The 20,605-nt window shown below is 38.9% G+C and overlaps 1 protein-coding gene across 8 annotated transcripts in view; it reads right to left on the bottom strand.

Moving 5' to 3' along the window:
* The window catches only part of St18 (ST18 C2H2C-type zinc finger transcription factor), a 312,791-nt gene that overhangs the window by 24,910 nt on the left and 267,276 nt on the right, over positions 1 to 20,605 (bottom strand). For all 8 annotated transcript variants that reach the window (XM_037202458.1, XM_028862338.2, XM_037202461.1 and 5 more), the window contains 4 exons: positions 18,424 to 18,617; positions 16,152 to 16,363; positions 7,873 to 8,118; positions 2,633 to 2,748 (listed from right to left, as the gene is read on the bottom strand). In XM_037202458.1, the coding sequence (XP_037058353.1) occupies positions 2,633 to 2,748; positions 7,873 to 8,118; positions 16,152 to 16,363; positions 18,424 to 18,617 (768 nt within the window). The remainder of the gene's footprint in view (positions 1 to 2,632; positions 2,749 to 7,872; positions 8,119 to 16,151; positions 16,364 to 18,423; positions 18,618 to 20,605) is intronic.

Genomic DNA, 20,605 nt, shown 5'->3' with positions numbered 1-20,605 from the left:
CAATTATCATTCACACAGCGTTTAGTTTATAATAACTTTTGGCAGTTTCTAAATACCTACCTTCAAAAGATAGATTTTTGCCATTTTGAAAGAGATTGGAAAAAAAATCACATGGAAAAGAAGTTAAGAAAAAAAAAAAACTGATGAAGAGGCTCAAATAGCAGATCCAAGGGGAGGGAGTAAGTGCCTGCCTCTCATAAGTGGACTTCTGGAAAGAAAAAGTTGTGAGAAATGTGAATTCTGGTGTGTCTGGTACCCCTCACTATGTTGTGTAGGTCACTAAGACCCAGGTGAGGCCTGAACTTTGCAGCTCACTGTTCATGAATGACTATGGAATCTGTAAAGAATTCCAATATCCAAGCTTCTTAAAAGCTACTTGCATATCAGACAGCAAACAGGTCCTTTAGCAGGAATGATCTACTGATATCTATTTCATACAAGGCCCACACTTACCACTGGCCAGCATATGAAATGTGCACTCTGTCTCAGATTATTGTGCATGCAGCTTAAGTACTAAGAAGTACACAGTACATGTTATGAACTAATGATGTGGCCAAGGCAGAGAAGAAAATGAGGAAAGAAGAGTAGAGATGCCTTCTGGGCCTCATTCTCAGGGCAGATAATGTAGAGCAGGGAAGAAACAATTGTACACACTGGCAAGTTAGTGATAAATTCTGGAAGGATCCTGAACCCAGGATAGGACTGTTAGCCCTAGAGACAAGGAACTGCAGTAGGTGGAGGGCCTCTCTGGCAAGTGACACTGGAGGGAAGGACTAAGAAACAAGAACGTGAGCTCCTTTTAGAGACTATGGGCCAGGTGACAACAATTGCAAGGCCCTGAGACAAGTGTGCTTCTAATGAGCATGGGAAACAAGAGATGAGGTTGCCCAGTATGTAAGGTCTAGGAGGAGGAAATGCTCTGCCCTTGTGAACTAGTAGATACGCCTCAGAGGTTAGAGCCAGGGGTGGCATACATGTGGAAGAGGAGAACAGAGGTCTAAAAACTAAGCTGCAGGCATTTCAGTCACCAGAGAACTGTGCTGAATCTAGGAAGCAATTATTGTGAGGTAAAGAAAGTCCTCAGGTGAGGGGGTCCCAGGAGTCAAGTGTGGCTGGTGAGTGATGGATCATGGAGGAGAGCATGGTCACAGTATCTGCTGTCTGTCAGGCAGGAACAAGGGTCAAAGATACACCTCCACACAGGAGGTGAGAGGGCTGTGGAGAGCTTCACAAGAACCCTGGTTTGGATGCAGCTGTAAGAATGGAAAAGATTAAGGAGGATAAATGGTGTGGTGTACCACTAAACACCTTCCCAAGGAGTCTAGCTCTAAGAACAAGAAGATCCTTTGAAGCTTCTCCAGGGGAGTTTTTAAACAGAAAGAATGTATTTATGTAGAAGATTATAGAAGGGAGGAGATAGTGCCCAAGTAGAAAGGTTATTCTTTTCCAGAAACTCTAACTGTCCACATATCTGTGCATCACTCTACATTTTCCTGATGGCAAATTATTTCCATAATGTTATTTGCTCCCTCCCTCCCTCCCTCCCTCCCTCCCTCCCTCCCTCCCTCCCTCCCTCCCTCCCTCCCTCTGTCCCTCACTCTCTTCATCCCTTCCTCCCTTTCTCCCTCCCTCTCTCCATCTCTTCCTCCCTTTCTCCCTACCTCTCTCCATCCCTCTTTTCCTCCCTCCATTCCTCCCTCTCTCCCTCACATTGCTAAATGACACTTCTTGCCTCCTGGTTTGTTTGAATTCTGTTTCATTTTTATGGACACACAGTATTTGTCATATTTATGGGGCTGTTATGACATACATCTTAAGTGTCTCCCAACGACTATGTCAAGTGTTGGAAGCCCTGTACTAGGGTGTGTTAGTATTTAGAGATGGCAAACCTCAAGGAGTGTGGCCTAGGAGGAAGTCACTGTAGTTGTGCCCCAAAGGGGATATTAGGATCCTTCTTCTTGTTCTAAAACACAATGATGTAAGGAGTTTTCTCCATTATATACTTCTGCCATAAAGTTCTGCTTCACCACAGACTCAAAGGCAATAGAGCAAAGCAGCCATGGATTAAAACTTCCAAATTCATAAGCTATAGTAAACCTTTTTCCTCTTATAAATTGATGACCTCTGGTATATTATAGCAGTGACAGAAAGCTGAGTAACACAGATAAAATGTTATTGTTTGACTTATATATAATTTATATTAATGGCTGAATCAGGGTAATTGCTCATTCAATTCTTCTGAGTTAAAAACCCCCAAGAGGACTGGAAACCATTTCTTCCCAAGTATAATTTTCAGAGTGGCCACAAGGTTAGCTGACTCCTTGAAATCAGGATTTAGACACTGTAAGTCAAGATATCTCTAGCTGAGAACCTGTGACCAAAGAGTGTGCCTCTCTATTTTGTTTGTAAAAACAGAGGTTCCCACCTCTTGATACATACTTTTGTAGGCTTCCTTACTGCAGTGCAGAGCACTAGGTATATGCTGACTAGTTGAGATGTCCTAAAGTAGTTAGACCTTTTCACTCTCCTATAGTAGTTAATTCAGGGCATTAGCACTCACAATTGTAAATTTATGTCTCCTAATTGCAGAATCTTTTAGAGCAGAATCTTTAAATAGCTGAGCACCACTTACGTGATTAGCTCTTTCTTGAGATCTCTTGAATGGAGCTTGGGTTTTGGGCTTGGAATAGAGGCCTCTCCAGCAAACTTTTTTTCCTCTAAATTTTCAAGGGAGTTCACAGGGTCTTTCTGGAAAACAAATAACAGCCAAAACAAACAAACAAACAAAAATGGTGGTGGGGGGAAGAGAAAGGGAGAAGACATTAGGGAACCATGAAAATGACAACTGGATTTGAAATTATTAGTGTCAACTGAGTTTGAAGACATACCTTCAGTCCCACAAAAGAGTTATAAGAAAAATAAAAAGATAATAAGTAAAAGGACATGTTCTGATTGTTAGAGACCTTTATCCAAAGAGTTAGGGATTAAAACTGAGGAAGTGACACCTTTTAAAAGTTCACATCTTTGTGGATATAGAGACATTTCTTGAATATATATGGTTGTTAATATATTAGAATATTTCAAGCCATTTCACTAAATAAACATGTCCTAATGAATGCATGGATCATTGTTTGCCTATCCAGCTGCCGCAGCAGCAGCAGCAGCAGAACAGAAGGAGCATTGTGCCATAGTAAGAGCATTGGTAGAACTACCTCAATGTGATGTTATTTTATACCAAATTAACAGACTCAAGCCTGGTACAATACCATACTTTATATTTCTGTGCTGCTAAGTATTCTATGTTATTCTACTGATTAAAAAAATAGCTGATATTAATATGCCCTGAAAGGTAAATGTGCATGTGTCCAAGCTGCAGGAGGCTTTTTCAATGCATCCCCCATCCCCCCAGTAATCTGTGGCAAGGTAGGTGAGTGAAGTTTGTTTTTAAAGTTTTATTATGGAAATGGCTAAAACAGAAGGATTCCTGATAAGGGAGCTTTCTAGCTGCCTATTCTGTGCTCACTTTAATGTGGACTTGGCTTACTAGCAGTTCCATTCTAGTTTAGAAATGTCTTGGCTTTTTGAAAGTTGATGTGAAAGCTAAATTCAACACTGTCTCAGTGTGGAAGAGCCTGCTTTCCTACTTAGATCTGTACTTTTCGCAAAGTAGCATGAAGTAAAATAATCACTTTATTGTTTTCTTTATTCTAGAGTTGGGAACAAAAGTCTCTCCCTGAAGGCATGTCCATTTACAGCCAAGCATGAGAATGTTTCTGGTTGAGGGTTAAATCTGTGTGTTATGGAATGTGGGATTTTTAAAGAAAATGATCAATATTAAAGTTCAAACTACTACATCACTAAAATACATATAAAACAGTTTGGGCTGGATACATGTTGTAAAGGATTTTTACAAGATGGTTTTATTGGTGAGGACCTTTTAAATATTTTATAACTTTTTAAACTATAGACTCTTGCGCTTTCAATTGTTTGTTAACTGGTTGTATTTTTTACTTTTGCTTTGCCTTAATATTCTACTTTGCAAACATGCAGAGAACATATACATATGTGGCCATAGCTAAAAGAGTTTTCAGAATTAGTTCTGTTATAGAAACACATTATACTGGATGAATTTTTAAATAGCACCCAGTATAGAATTCAATAATATTTTTGAGACTGTTATTCAACACTTAAAAAAGTATAGTTTTGAAAAAGAGTAATTTTGTTCTATATAAGATATACAAGGAAAACATACATATGTGTATTTAGAGAGTAGGCATGTGCAACCAGATTTTTCAACATACAGATGGAAGGTTATATTGATTTCAGTAAAGACCAGAACATAATGGTAACATGAGTAACAGATAATAGCATCTGGCACTTTTAAAATTTTAAGCCCTGAAATCTTTGGATAACTGACAGTTGAATGTAGCTGACAGTCCTAGTTATTTCTCAGTACTTTCCTTTTGAGATATTTTGTTTTTGTTATTTTTTTTTTCCAGATTCAGGGTATTTTTTAGGGGGCATCTGGACAGGCTATTTTGCTGAGAGAGATAGACAATATTTTCTGAAAATTACCACCAAAATTAAGCAACTGTTGTGCATATGAACTAGATAACAATGAATTAGAAATAATCACTCAATTTCTGGTGGTATGGGTGCTATGAGGTAGGGGGCAAATGGGAAGAAATGCCCTTAGGTCTTCAAACATTCATGATGAACTGCTAGGGTGTACTCAGTGTCCCCAAGCAAGCACAACAAAGGGACCTTGTTCCTTAGTCACATTCTGAAGATTTGCAAGAGCATTAAACTTTGGTCCTCATCCTTGGACCATCCAAGGAAATGATAGCTTCCACACACCTTGTCCAAACTATTTCTTCCCTATTCTGCTTCCATCTCTTCCTCCTCATTTTCCCTTTTGAAACTTTTCTTAATATTCCCTAGAAACCTCTGTTGTAACTTTTTCTTTCTTCTTTTTTTTATATATTACTCCCACTTTACTTTTCTTTGTCTTTGGTAATTCCAAGCTAATCACTTAATTTCTGTAACACAAGGACCAACACTCACACTTTCTTGTGTATCACTTCTCTTCTCTGGAAATATTACTAAACTTATTTTACAGGAATGTTGGGATCATAAGACATGGTATAGAAGGAGTTACTGTTTTGGTTTTTTTCTGCATGTGGTGCTCCTCTGCTGTCTTCTGAATAAGGATTCTAAATACAAGTTATTAATTTAATCCAAGTTACTTTCCAAAAATTGTATCTACCAAGTCTCATACTTGTTTACTTTAAGATTCAGAATATTATGTGAAAATACTCTTTGCTCATAGCCTACATTGGTACCAATGAGGGAACAAAGAACAAAGGCAAGAGTTTGTACCGGGAATTTTAATGCTTGAGCATCACTTTTATGTGAGTCCCAATCAACTACGAACAGCTATGGAAGAAGTGTTTAGCTCACTCAGGGTAAGCATTGTGAGTCCACAAACACTTAGCATCCTCCCAGTCCCCAGGACTCTACCAGTGGCACTGAATTCCAACATAGCTTCTAAGTTCCATTTCAGAATACTTCAGTTGAAAACTGTAGAGCAAGACTGCCCTGACAGACCTGAGTAAGCCATTCTGAAAACTAAGGACCCCCTCTTCTTCATCTCCCCATACCCGCCTCTCTCTCCCGAGAATTGAAACATTGTCACAAATATATGTTGAAGTAGGGAAAAACATTTGAATCTATACAACTACCAAGATGAACCCAAATGTTTCCTTCTTTTTCTTTTCTTTTTTTTTTTTTTTTGAATTTTATAAAAAAGATTAGAAGTAAAGATAAAATGTTGCTAGGAGACTCATTTTCTGACACACTAGGCTCTAAGAAGGATAGACAAGAAGGCAGTGGGAGAAGTGGCAGATGGTGTAAAAATGTAGTGGTAGCCAAACTACCCTGGATTCGCTGTATGAAAGGACGTCATACCCAAGGGCTCATTGCTGCATTTCTGCATAGGTTCACATCCTCCTGGCTGACACTGGGCACCAAGATTCTAAGAAGGTTTCTGGTACATAAATTGACCAAGGTTCAGTCAATGCAGTTATGTGGTCAAGAACAGAATGTTTAAAAGCCTGTCATGACATGGTGTTGAGCTCTCAGAACATGCTGGCATTCTTATTCCATATAAGAATGAGATGCAGTTATAGATACTCTATAAAGCACTATTTTTCTTGAAACAGAATGACTTCTATTTAGCCCACATCATCTCCCAGCACCCTGCCTGTTGCCTCCTCAGCTCCACTAGTAGGTGGAGTGTGGTGTAACTTTGGTTCTTCTGTGTGTACACAGGCTGGCAGTAGGAAAAGTTTGTATTCATTACTGCAGACCAATAAACTGACACTAAAAGTATTTGGAACATAAGAGGTTTTTTGAGTTAGGGATATTTAAATGATGAAGCCTATGTAAAGATCTGAAAATCTCCAACAAGGTACAGTAGTGTCATTCTAACTGGATGCTGCTGCTACACAAGCCCATTCATTGTCTAGGCAGTGGCGTGGTTTGACATTGATGATGTTGATACAAGGAGTCCTAGGCTCAGGGTTTCTTCCAGATGGATGTCTGATCCCCGTGGATACCTGCTTGTGTTACTTTTATGTACTTATTAAGAAAGGGTTTCATGATATAGACTACACTGACTTTGAACTCACAATCCTCCTGCCTTAGTTTCTTAGGTGCTAGAATTACAGAATTACAGGTGTGTGCCCTATGCCACTATGAGCAGGCCTGAGGCTAGGTGAGCACCATGGTGGAGATGAAGTTTTTCCCCTAGTGTGTCTCCCAGACCTCTTTCACTGCTTATCCTTAGAGATGCCAGAGGAACTATGTAGAAGGAAAAAAGGAGGGGAAAGCGAGAAAGGAATGGAGAACCTGCAAGCCTGTGGTCACTACTGCAAATGTTGACTCATTCCCAAGATAGTAAACAAAAATCAAATTGCTCTCCCCATCTCTGAAACACAAATAGCCAAACAAGATCACACATATTTCTGCAGCAAATCAATATGTTGGTCTTTTAAACATACCACCTAGAAAGCCTCTCAATGACATTTCTGATTAATATCACAATCGGATCATCCACATTCATCACCAGGGCTACCTTTGTACTTATGTGGGACCAAAGCATCTGCTCAGGCCACGTAAATGGCTCACTCTCCAGAAATAAAAAGGGCCAGATTCTTCCTATCCTGTCACAAACTTTGGCCCCTTTCAAGATAGTCAAACACATAAGTATGTCTCCTGGACTTTGGGACTGATTCCACCTAGATGTCCAGAGACCTGCTCTTTCAGTTACTTGCAAAATTCTCCATGGACATGTCCTATGCCTTAGGACCTCCAAGACACCAAAGATGTGGCTTTGACATGTTTTTAAGACTCTTATTGTCCCTGGCTGCATTTCACCTTGACACCAATTCAAAGTGTGTTACTGAGTTGGCTTTTAGTGTTGAGTAATGCATTGCCCTTTACAGGCTGCTGTGAGGACAACTGCCATCATTTTGCAAATTAAACTCACTATCATGATGCTAATTTAGGCAAATGACCTGAAAAATTGAGTTCATTAATAAATTTCTTCTGAAATTTAGAAGCATTACTTTATTATGATCTAAAGCAAGGCATAAGGATTGAGAAGATGGCTCTTGCTGCTCTTGAAGAGGACCTAAGTTCAGTTCACAGCACCTACATGATGACTTACAATCATCTATAACTCCTGTTCCATGGGATATGATCCCTTCTTGTGATCTTCATAGGCACCAGGCTTGCATAAATAAATGCAGGCAGATCATTCAAATATATAAAAATAAAATGGAAAATCTAAAACAAGGCATAACACAATACCTCTCTCTCCTCCTCTGTCTTTCCATGGGTTTTGCTATAGTTGATGGGCACATCCCAGCCTTCTTGGTCACAAAGAGCCTGATAGAATGCAGCATTGACAAGAAGGCTGCTTGCTTTGAATGGGGAAGAAGATGGGGTTGTAATTGTAGTGTGAGGGGAAGTTGGGGGTATAAACTTGTCCAGGATTCGGTTTTTTTTCATGCTTAAGTCCAATGTGCCATTTTCATCCACTTCTATCTCAGCTCCCTGATAGAGAACAGAAACAGAAACAGAAAACATCTCAGCAGTATGCAGTTAGAGGCTAGCCATGTGGGGCTTTTAAAGGATAATTTAAAATGTAATCTTTTACGGAAGTATATCTGCTTTTAAATCCATCTTTCTGATTTGCATTGGGTAACATTCAATACTTAGGCAGACTTTAAAGAACAGCCCATTAATGTGCTTCATATTTCTGGGTTTAAACAAAGTAAGCTTAATATAAATGCGATGAATTGGGTAAAACAATTTTACATACTTGCATATCTTTAAAGTTTAGCTTCAAAAGTCTTCTACCCACTGGAAGTATCATTCCAAACTCACCATTTTAACATTAACATTTTAACATTAATATTTGTATTTAGCAAAAGTGATGTATAACTTCCCAACTCCCTGAATCATAATATTATTCTAACATTATAAATATGCAAACCAAATCAGCTAGAAGAGAATTTTCCAGAATGTAGAATTAGGAAAGCAACATGCACCTTAGACAATCTCAACTGGAGAAGTGTGCTAGCTGATTTTGTGTCAACTTGACACAGCTAGAGTCATCAGAGGAGCCACCTCAGGAGATCCAGCTGGAAGACATTTTCTCAATTAGTGACCCACGGGGGGGGGGGGGGCAGCCCATGGTGGGAGGTGCAATTGCTGGGTTGTTGATCCTGGGATAAGAAAGCAGGCTGAGCAAGCCAGTGAAAGCAAGCCAGTCAGCAGCTCTTCTCCAAGGCTCCTGCCTCCAGAATCCTGGCCTGTTCAAGTCTGTAACCTGACTTGCTTTAGTGATAAACAGTGATGTAGAATGACGATTTGGAATGAAGGCATTCGTTTTCTAGTGCTTCCTGTGAGACTTAACAGGGATGAGGCTTTCCAGGCCCACTCCCTTTGGGATCCTTTGGCCAAGCTGCTAATTGTTTCTGAGGAGTAGTCTTTCTGTTTGGGTAGTAGCCACTCGTGATTTGCACTGTAAGTGGCTTGTGTTAACATTATCAGAGCTCCCCAAAGCTGGAAAAACATGCCTATCGACTCTCCAAATGAATCGAATAACCTTGCTATTATTTCTACATCACTCATCAATTTATAGTTAACTTCTTGACAAGTTCTTGACTTTTCCTTTTTAGTTGGCAAAGGAGACATCTTTTTGATTATGTGAGCAAGATCCTTACTCCTGCAGTCACCAGATACTGCCCAGGGCACATGTTTTAATGCTGTTCTTGTGCTCCTTTTCTCAGCAGTCACACAGGCTGGGATCACTGTTTGTGCTTGTCAAAGTCCCTCTTCTTTTTGTTTGTTTTACCCACAAAGTCCTATCTAGTCACTCAGCCCATCAGCATTTATGGTAGGTAAATACACTTCTAATATGGCAGGCTAAGATGCTTTGGCCATATCTTTCTGTCCCTTTTTAGTAAATAGTTTAATCTCCTGTGATAGTTTTAAGCCCTGAATTTGACATTACAGCTTATCCAGGATAATAACATAGTAACCACAGCATCTTATGCCATCTGTATAATATCAAATACATTTTTATACCAGCATTAATAAACCTCAGTTACAAAAAAATCCAAGATATTAACCATATCAGTGCCACCAGCCCCCCTTCTTACACGAGCTCACAATTCATTCTGCCAGTCGGGCATCAAAGCAATTTTTTGCTTTGTAGCTGATGTGTAGCTATAGCAATGAAACAGAGCAATAGTAATCAAGTTTAATGGCCAACGTAAAGTAAAATGCTAAATATTGTAGTTACTGACATTTTTCATAAAAAAAAAATAAAAAAAAAACTTGGGTTAAAGCTGCACAACCAACATTCACATAAAATTCCAGACCTCTGTGACAGATGGCTTAGGAAAAAGAAGCCATGTGACTGGGCTGCAGAGTTTTATAGTGCAAAACCCATAAATAGTGCAGATTTAGCTTTGAAAAATACCAACTATTCCAAGAATAGTCTCATATATATGTATATGTATACATATATATATTAGTTTTTATAGAAGTATTTCAAATATTGTTTAAAAATTAGAGATTCTAGGAGCCATTACAATTATTTGTGTTATATAATTAGAGTTGATTAGGAAAATCTCACTCCTAATGTTTGAAAAAGGTGTCTCAGCTTCCTGCTCAGGGCACCTGACTTGGGGAAAATGGATGTCGTGTGCTTGGGATAGGAGTCCAGATGGGCTTTAAGTAAGTGCGCAGATGCATCTGACAATTACACTGTAGCAGGAAAGGCCCTTTCTATCCACGATGGGGATCACACACTCACAGCATGGGTTTTTAATCAGAGTAATACCACCAGGCACCATTTTTCTATGCTTTGAACTCTAAATGTCAGTACAGAAATCTGAGAGGTGGGAAAGGCTGGTGGAGAGGCAGGGCCAGAGTTGCAGCTGAGTTGGTCCTTTTCTCTTACACCTTCTAACACTTGGATTTCTAAAGAGCTATTTGGAGTCTTTATTTGAAGTACTTATACTTTAAATTTCCTAGGGCTGCCTATATACCTTCCAGTTTAGGAGGGACAATATAGGCCATCTATTGATGCTGCCTTTGAGATGCCCACCTTACTGCTGTGGATGTGTGCATTGCATTACTGAGGACATGCACAGTATGATCATAACATTACAGTATAGAGAAAAGAGAATCTCAAAACAGATTTTTCTGGCTTTCAAGGGCATATTTTATGGGTAATGACTTCTAATGAAAGGCACCAAGTTTATTACCAATGATGGTGAAACTGAAGGTTTACAGACCTAGTGTTGTAATCATCATTTCTCCTAGAAGATAAGTAGTGCCATAGATGTTCAACAACAGGGACATGATTAGTGTGACCGGGGCACCTCTATCAACTAGAACATTACCTGATCAGTGAGACAGTAATTATGTGAACCAAAGAGCAGGTTAGAAAGTCTTATACAACTGAAGACAGAAAGCATGCACTCTATTCTTACTCAGCAGTAACTAATTGCTACCACTGTAAAGATGATAAACATATGAAACATATTTATAACACAGAATTATACAGTGCAAAGAAGAAATGACTAATCCAAGGTGTGAAATTGAAATGAAATTTAGAGATACTTCCCCAAATTTCTAGGCCTTGTTCAAACAAAACAGGCATTTTGAATTTGAAATCATGGTCTACCAAGCTCTTGGTTTAACAGCCATAAAGCACTTTAGAAAATAACTAAGACTATGTGTGAATTCGAATTTCATTTCCAGCGATTATAGTCATGCCACTCACAGAAAATCATTATTTCTGTACCACTATTTCTTCCACTGAAAAATAAAAAGTATTATCCATGTTAATCTTTAGGAGGATTTAAAGGGATTCACATAGTCAGAGATCTATGAACAGTATGTAGCACATAGTAGGTATTCTACAAATCACAATCCCCAAAAAGACATAGCCCTCAGCTATTCATAGGGCTAAAGAGTCAATATTTCATTTCTTTACTTGTCTTGAGGCAGGGTCTCTCTACATAGCCCAGGATGGCCTCAAGCTCATGGTACCCTATCTCAGCCTCTCTGGTTACAGGCTGAATCACCATGCCCAGCAAGAAGCTAGTTGTTACATATCTAGTTACCATACACTTATGCAGTCAGTTTTTTATGGTCCCTGCCTCGAGACCCTCATCTGATCTTTCATTCAAAATGTATGGTACAATGTGTTCAGATGTTAAAATATGCTTTGGGTTCTAACCACCCAGGGCCACTGGGGTATTACTGTGAGCAGGCAGCACTAATGGCATGCTGTTTCTAGGCCCCATTCAAGCAAAAACAGACTTTGAACTTTAAACACTTCAAGTAAGTGTCAAATTTTTGTTTTCTTTTAAGGAACTGTGCATATGTCATTTTGTCTAAGCAGGTGGGGAAAACACTAAAACAAATAACAGAATGCTTGGCAAGTAGCAGTGATGAGGATAAAGATAGACTTGAGGCATGTTCTACCTCTGTGTATTAAAATAGGTTGGCGCAGCTCTCAGGGGCACTGACAGAAAGTGCCCAGCAAACCTGGGATGCTCACTCTCTACCCATTGACACTCATGACTCTACTCCTACCAGAGGCACAGGGGTTGGGCAGAAGCACCTTAAGGTGTGTGACACTGTGTAAGGTGGTGTGTGACACTGTGTAAGGTGTGTGACACTGTGTAAGGTGTGTGACACTGTGTAAGGTGTGTGACATTGTGCAAGGTATGTGACATTGTGTAAGTGTGACATTGTGTAAGGTGTGTGACATTGTGTAAGGTGTGTGACATTGAGACCAATTTATGTTTCCAAACTCATATTGATGTTAAATAAAGATGGAGGACGTTTTATATATCTTAGAACCAACAAAAGTACTGGAATAAAAAGAAAACTAGTATTTCAGAAAAAATTACCTTTTAATCCTTATGATATTCACTATGAACTAAATGTACAAATTATTCTCTCCTTTCTTAAACAATATGAAAGAGATCTGGTGGTATGAATATGTTATTCAGAGGTAAGATGGTATTTTAAAACAAATAGTTTCTCTTAATATCTAAAATGTAGTGGGCTCTGGATTTGGAAAGTGACCAGTCATGTTAGAAATGGCCTGATGTTCTTTGCACAGATATGATGTGTACCTGATGTATAGAGAACACAGGTTTGTTAAATGGACAACAGTATGGATAGCAGGGTAAATTATGTATATCATCTGTGGTAGTCTGAATGAAAATGATCCCCGTAGATTCATAGTAAGTGGCACTATTAGGAGGTATGGCCTTATTGGAGTAGATGGGGCCTTGTTGGAGGATATGTGTCACTGGGGCATGGGATTTGAGTTTTCAGAAGCTCAAAACAGGCCCACTGCCTTACTCTTCCTGCTGCCTGAGGATCTAGATGTAGAACTCTCAGCTACTTCTCCAGCACCATGTCACCCTGCATACTGCCATGCTTCTAACCTTGATGACAATAGACTAAACCACTGAACACTAAGCCAGTACTTGTTAAATGTTTTCTTTATAAGAGTTGCTTTATAAGAGTTGTTTTCTTTAAAAGAGTTTCTTTCAAAGAGTTGCTTTACAGCAATAGAAACCTTAACATCATCATATTTTTATATTTAAAATATGATAGAGACTCAGAGTTTCCTTGCCCCTCTGAAAACACTCCGAGTGTTTTGCAGATCACTAATTCAGAACCCTACTTAGTGTAGAGTCAGTTGTGTCCTTGTAGAAAAATCTGTATTGCTTGAGGTGGTATTTCAGCACTTTTAAGGTTTGTAGGCTTTGGCCAACAGGCTGCAGTGTGCTCTTCAATTAATTCTCTGATCGGTGCTGTAAGCAACCAAAGAGATGCTCACAGCAAATATTTCTGGATGAGAACAAGAGGAAAAGAAGTAACCAGCCATCTCCGGTTCAGATGGAAGTCACTGTGAAGCCACCTGTGCATGCCCCAGCCGCCACAGGCCCACCTCTACCTCAGATGTCCAGGGGTGGAGCATTCCTTTCCTTCTGCTTATTGGTAAGCTCACTGAATCCAGAGTCTGAAGCTCAGTCTGAAGCAGTGGTTCTCAAGCTCTCTAATGTTGCAGCCCTTTAATAGAGATCCTCATGTTGTGGTGACCTCCAACCATAAAATTATTTTTCTTGCTACTTCATAACATCAATTTTGTTACTGTTATGAATCAGAATGTAAATATCTGTGTTTTCTGATGGTATTAGGTGGCCCCTGTGAAAAGGATATTCTATCTCCAAAGGAGTCATGACCCATAAGTTGAGAACATAGTCTTAACCAGTGGTGAAGACAATGCCAGTGCTTAGAGTACACTTGCCAACATGACTTATATACTGACATAACTATAGAACAAGAAAACCTGTTTTCTGCATTTGCTTCTAAATATGAAGCATAGGAGATCTTATGGGAGTGAACTTTGAGAAATAAAGACATTAACAACCTGTGATAGAGGGAAAAACTCAAATCTCCTGGAGGAAGAATGAGGCCGGCATGCAATGCTCAGGGGAAGATGGCATCTAATCCCATGTTTGCTGGCAATAGCAAAGCCACACATCCAGCATGGTTTGCTTAAATGCAGGTCTGCAGAGTTAATTAACCAGTTTTTGTTTTGTTTTTAAAAGAGTTGTTTCAGCAAATTTGTGAGAAACAGTTCTATATTCATAACACCAATGAAGACAGAGTTCTACAAATTGGTACAATTGTGTGGAAATGTGAGTGCTATGCAGTTCAGCAGTACTGTTCACAGTGATGCTGAAGGGAGCCATAACTATCCTTTGTTAACAACCCTTATGTGAGGTAGGTACTTCTCACAGGAAATTTTTTTTTAATATCTCTGGCAGGCATAAGTAGCTCCTTTCAGAAGCTCATCTAAGTCCCTTCTATTTCCACTGTCCATATCCAGGCATCAGTGGAAAATGCAAAGAGCTGTACTGGAGAGGACATTATCTTAGGAATACCAGGTCTGCTGCATAGAGCCTCACTGACACAAGGAGTGGGCAAACAGACATTAGAAAAGGATTATATGGCTTTTTGAAATATGGTGGTTAAGCAGGTGTTTTTCTGATCAGAAATGTGTTTTTAAAAGAGAGCAGCTGGACAGAAAACACCACTCAACTGTTAGTCATCTGTGTGTTACTTGCTTGATATCAGCAATTAAATGGGCTCTGAAGATCTGAGGTGAAAGGAGCATTCTGGGGATCAGGGAAATGTGCACATGTGCAGCATTTGTCCTAGCAGGGCCACTCAGCTGCTTCACGTAAGTAACTGTGATGGCAGACCCCATTTGCTATGAAACAGAGATTAAGTCAGGCACACAGCACTAGGAAGGAAGACACTGAAGTATTTCTGGAACCAAGTATCTCTATAACAGTCTTAAAAAAGAAAAATAAATCAGATCTTAAAATGTCAATTCAAAAATAAGGTTGTGTTTTAAAATCCCTCAAATTCGTCTCCTGTGTCAGTAATTTGTGACTGGCATTATGAATTCAAAGAGTTTGGTATTTTCTCCATATTTTTAGAGGGATATATTTTTTTTCTTTGTTTAAGAACCTCATTTGTTTAAAGACTGTTTTTGAGTGGGTTTTGGCAACCATCTCTTCCTGGGGTTTACTTGGCTTGGCTTCTTCCAGAAGCTAATTCTGATTCTTCTGTCAAATGCTTGGTGGCACTATGCTACCTGCTCTCCTGAAGACCTGGCATAGCATAGGCAAGCAGCTGACCACACAAGGATGGGGCTGCTCTTAAAGGGAAATGTCTCAGTTTGCATTGCACAGACTTCAGGGTCTGAGACTCACTCAGGAAATCTTCCATTTTAAGCAAGGGTAAAATCTGTGACAAGAAAATGTCTGGGTGCTCTATATCGGCAGGCTTCTAATCATCTAGGTAGGTGATAAGTTCTTTGAGTGAGGCCATCTGTGTAAACAGGAGAAACACTCAGCCCTTACAGCCTCCCCTGTGGCCCACTGCATGCAGAGTATTTGTGCACTCATTAAGTCACCGTAAGTACAAATAAATATTTCCCAAGTTAGAAAGGAAAAGCTATGGGAAATATGATTAATCTCTTAGGAAATGCATTGTGTTCACAAAGGTCCTAGAATTTGATTCTGGATTGAACATTAAAGCCTCTAGTCTCCTTAGTCTGATGAAAACACTACAGTCTTAATGTCCTCATGCTATGCAGTGGTGACATGTACAATAGAACTCTATGGTCAGTTTCAAAAATGTTTCACTAGACACTATTTCTAAATGGCTCTGATCTGCAGACAGTGAAACAGCTTCCACAGCAGAGATGCATTTTAACAATTACTCTCTTTCCTTGTTCACCAAATACCTCAAAACAGAAACAGTGATGAGATTCTCCTCAACCACCTCATAAGTCACTGATTCCCTGATGACTATACCTCCAAAATAAGCCCATCTTCCTTCCTTGAATCCTTTGTGAGCTTGTCCCTGCTTGGGTAGGGAGTAGGGGAAGTGAGTGGATGCAGGACACGAAAGGCAGTTGATTCTCGAGTCGCTGGCCCACCTTCCATGCTCTTGGCCTAGCTTACCTTGGCACGCAGGCTCTGTGGTTTGTTGGAGAGGATGTCTGTGGCTTCCCTGCAGCGGGTGGAAAGGTTCAGGATGGCAGCAGCTGCTGCTATGTGGGTGTCTTCACTGCACTGACCATGGCCATAAGAGCTGGCATGGATTGTGCTCTGTGTGTGGGCGCCAGCACTAGGCAGCCCATTAGGAAATTTCACTGGGTTTGAAAAATGCTTTGCTGTTGAAGAGAGATTTGATTAGCAATTGCATGTACTCAGCTTCAGTCATCAAAGTTTTTTTTTTTTAAAGACAAAACATCTTTCATTAAAATAAATTAAAGCAGAACCATTATCTCTTGATACGTTAAATGAAGGTTACCCAGGCAGGTTTCACCAAGGTGCACAGAGCAGATGATGTGATTCTTCAAAGATGCCATGCTCTTAAGAGTTTTTGTATTTTCTTTATAGGTGACAGAAACTCCATCATCAATGTTACAGGGCAGGTGTATTGGCAATATGTATGCAAAATTGTAGATTTAAACAAATGAGCAAAGCCCATCATACACAGCAAACAGCCCAGGACCGGCATGTGCACAAGCTGAACAGGAGGAAGACCATGACCAGGCCAAGGCCAGGCACCTTTCAGGGGCTGCTGTCACTGAGGTTTCTGCTTAGACAGGGTGTATTTTTATTACTGGGAATGAATGTTTGTTCAATACTTAACTAGGACAGAGTCCTCAGTGACCTGAACAGAGGACAGAGAGAGCCTGTTCTCAAGGTGAAGAGATAGGCCATTTAGTTACCAAGGCTGACTTTCTATGTTTTGTTTTGGGTATCATGGATTTTCTGAAGGACATAATTATGCATATTTCTCTTCACTGTGGGCTGTTTGTGAGCACCCTCCATGGTTATGGGAGAAACATATAAGATATAAAGATATAAAAGCACTTTGTTATTAGTTTTGGATTAAATATTGCTTATTTTAAAGATTTGCTTATTTTTTTATGAAAAATATTACTGAATATTATTTCTGTAACTACAAGAATATGAAATGTTACTAATTATATTATGGTTTTTATAACTAAAAACCAAACAATATGAGTTGGTAGTGTACTCTTCATCTACCTTCATGTGAATTAAGTGTATATGCACATGTATACATTGTATACATATAATAAAAATATTTATACAAATTGGATTGCTAGCTAAAAACATTATTGTGTACATATTTTTTGAATCTAACAAGTTGTCAATGGCTACTCAGGTTTGCTGGGACAATTTTTGATTAAGAATAGGTAGATTTTTTTTATTATGTACTTATCAATAATGGATAAACTCCTTTCAAGTTTGCTGACCTATCTGGAAGTGGGTAGGGTGTAAAAACAGACTTTGTACATGTAAGCATTGCTCTATCCATGGGATCTACATTTACAGGTAGGTGTTAGGTAGCCTTTTAGGTTCCTGAAAATGTGGGTCAATGTGACATAATGAAGCAGACACTGGACTGACAAGATGCCTACTCCATTCAGATATAAGATCTGAGAGGTTCATAGATTTTTAAGGCTGTAGTAACTGCATGGCTCACAGAGGACTCCAGGTGGATGCCTTTTTTAGTGAAGGTGTATTACCCATCATATCTGTGTCTAACACCTGTTTCTCCATCTTTTCATTAGCATATTTAAGAGAAATGGATACACAAGACCACCAAGTCTTATACATTGCACAGCTGTTCAGTTCAGCCTTCTGCACAGATGTGTGGGAATTAATGAGAATACTATTTAACCTATTTTGAAGGTTTGTATATTAATTAATCCTTAAATTTATTAGTCAGTGTTTTGACAGTCATATGTTTTTATCCTAGTAAATTTGAGATTCCTTAAATGATTTTCTGAGATTTTTCAGCTTTCTCTACCTTCAGTCTGATGGCTTTTGATGATTTCAATGTTTTAAATAGTATTACATATTTCATCTTATTAGATTGCCACAACCACAACATGAATTAAAATAATATAGTCTAACAGCTGTCATAGCTTTCAATATATTGATTACAATCCTAATTATCTCTTCAGCACTGTTATATTTAGATTCAATAATGGTACTATCTGTGAAATAACTAATAAAATATTCAGTGTAACTTTGATATAAAATTAGTACTAATGGTTATCTTACTTATTTCACTATTGTTTCCTGTCATCTCTAGAGAGCACATTTTATATTTATATTTTAATTTATAACCCCCCCCCCATATACAAGATGCATTTTAGGGTAATGAACGTTAGGATTTGAATTTGAAGCTTACATTCAGGAAATGGTGGTGTTTTTTGTCCTTGTCCTGTTTGTAGGAGAGGACGTTTACCAAAAACTTGTGCATCAAAACTGGCATAATCGAATGGTACTTTCCCAAACTTCTCCTGTTCTTTTGATGCAGTAGCTCTTGGAGAGGTGATGGCTTGTGAGCGGAAGTTAAATTCAATTTGCTTCACCAAATTTGTCCTGGTAAGAGGCAAGAAGTAGTTTGAAGAAAATAGAAAAAAATTGTGTCAGGATTTAGAGTAGATGGAATTGCCACTGCCTGACAGTTCACAGAGACACTACCCAGAATTTAGAGAGGATGTGCTCACAGTAGAGTGGATGCTCTGAGATGCAGTGAGAGGGAGATGCTTTGGGCTGAGTCTGGTTATGTTGCTGCTCCATGCTCTGTGTCCAGACTGCTACCAGTTAAAAAGGGGTATTTAGTCCTTATGCAGAGGTATTAAATGTATTTTCACTATGTGTATTATGTATTAAACTATCATTATTTCAAGATGTATCTAAATTACTATATTCTATACTCATAGAGTTTTAATATAATTATTCTGTTCTAAGTTTGAGTTAAATAGTCCTGTAGATTTTTTTGTGTCTGAACTAAACAGGAACATGGTACCTGTGCAGCAAGCTCTGGCCAAGCAAAGTATAATTCTGCTTAGCTATGGTCTGTGTGTCAAAGATCACAAACAAACACACCTTTCAGGATTTTCAGAATAAAAAATATTTTTCACTTTACAACAAAATAAAATGTTGAAAATGTTTGTGATAACTTGTGGACTGGGTAAAATTTTTCAAATTGTACATTAAAAATATTTGAGGGATTCATATGCAGACCCAGGATCTCCCCAGTTTTTTCAGCTTTTCCTTCAAGGCAGTCTCTACTCCTCTTTGACTCTGATGACTCTCAGCTACCACACTAGGCTGAGATTCAGGCAAGTAACCTACATCTTCTTCCCTGTCTTCCACACCAGTCCCCCTAGACTTACTTTTATTACTGGTGCAGCCAAAAACCAACCCAACAGTCCACCTCCATGCCTAGGGACTAAGCCTCTTGGTGTGGGCCCAGGGTTCTCCTAGTTCTTCCCAACATCACTCTCGACCTTTCCTAACTTGCTTTGTGACTCCTGATACCCACAGAACAGCTCTCTACCAGGGATTTCAGAGCCACCACACTTGATTAGGATATAGATTAAGCAACAGAAACCAAGGACTGGAACACTCACCCAAAAAAAGGATGAGACCAGATATCTGCACCAAGAAATACTCAAAACTCCTAACTCCAGATCTTTAGATCCCAGCACAAAATCACAAACAAGAACAACCATGAAAATGTGCCTCTTTTAGAAGTCAGAAACCATATTGCAATAGGCTTACAGAAATGCAGCTTAGCTAAGGAAGAAGACAGGGCTTCAAAATATAAACTATAAATATGTTTAAGGACATTAATGAGAATATGAATAGATACCTTAATGAAGACTGACAAACCATTAACAAATAGTTGAATGAAAATAATTTAAGACATGAAAGTAGAATTTAGCAACAACAAAAAAAATCAAGGAGAATCACTAAAGGAAATGTAAACTAAAATAACATTGGAAGTGAAACACTTAGGATATCAAAACACCACCCTTGGAGCTAAACCTCACCACAGATTAAAAGCATGGAAAAGAGAATTTCACATCTTGATGACAGGTAGTGAAAGTGGGTATCTCAGTCAAAAAAATTAAAATTTAAAAACAAGGAAAAAAACAGAACAAATATCCAGGAAATCTGGGAAACCACAAAAAGACCAAGCCCATGAATAATGGGTATAGAGGAAGGAGAAGAAACCCAAGTAAAGGCACAGAAAATATTTTTAACAAAATCATACAAGAAAATATCCTCAATATAAAGAAAGAGATGACTATAAAATTACAAAAAGCACAACAAATATCAGAGATAGGATCTAAAAAGAAACTCCCCATAACACATAGTAATAAAAACACTAAATGTACAAAATGATAAAAGGATATTACAAGCTGCAAGGGGGAAAGATCAAGGAACATATAAAGGAAGAGCTATTAGAATATCATCTGACATCTCAGAGGAGACTCTGAAAGCTAGACAGGCATGGACAAGCTCTGAGAGGGCACAGATGAAAGCCAGGCTACTATACCCAGCAAAACTAACAATTA

The sequence above is a fragment of the Peromyscus leucopus genome, chromosome 2, assembly GCF_004664715.2.
Source record: "Peromyscus leucopus breed LL Stock chromosome 2, UCI_PerLeu_2.1, whole genome shotgun sequence".
NCBI classification, from domain to species: domain Eukaryota; kingdom Metazoa; phylum Chordata; class Mammalia; order Rodentia; family Cricetidae; genus Peromyscus; species Peromyscus leucopus.
Note: the sequence above shows the minus strand (reverse complement) of the source record. Positions and strands in the feature narration are given on the sequence as shown.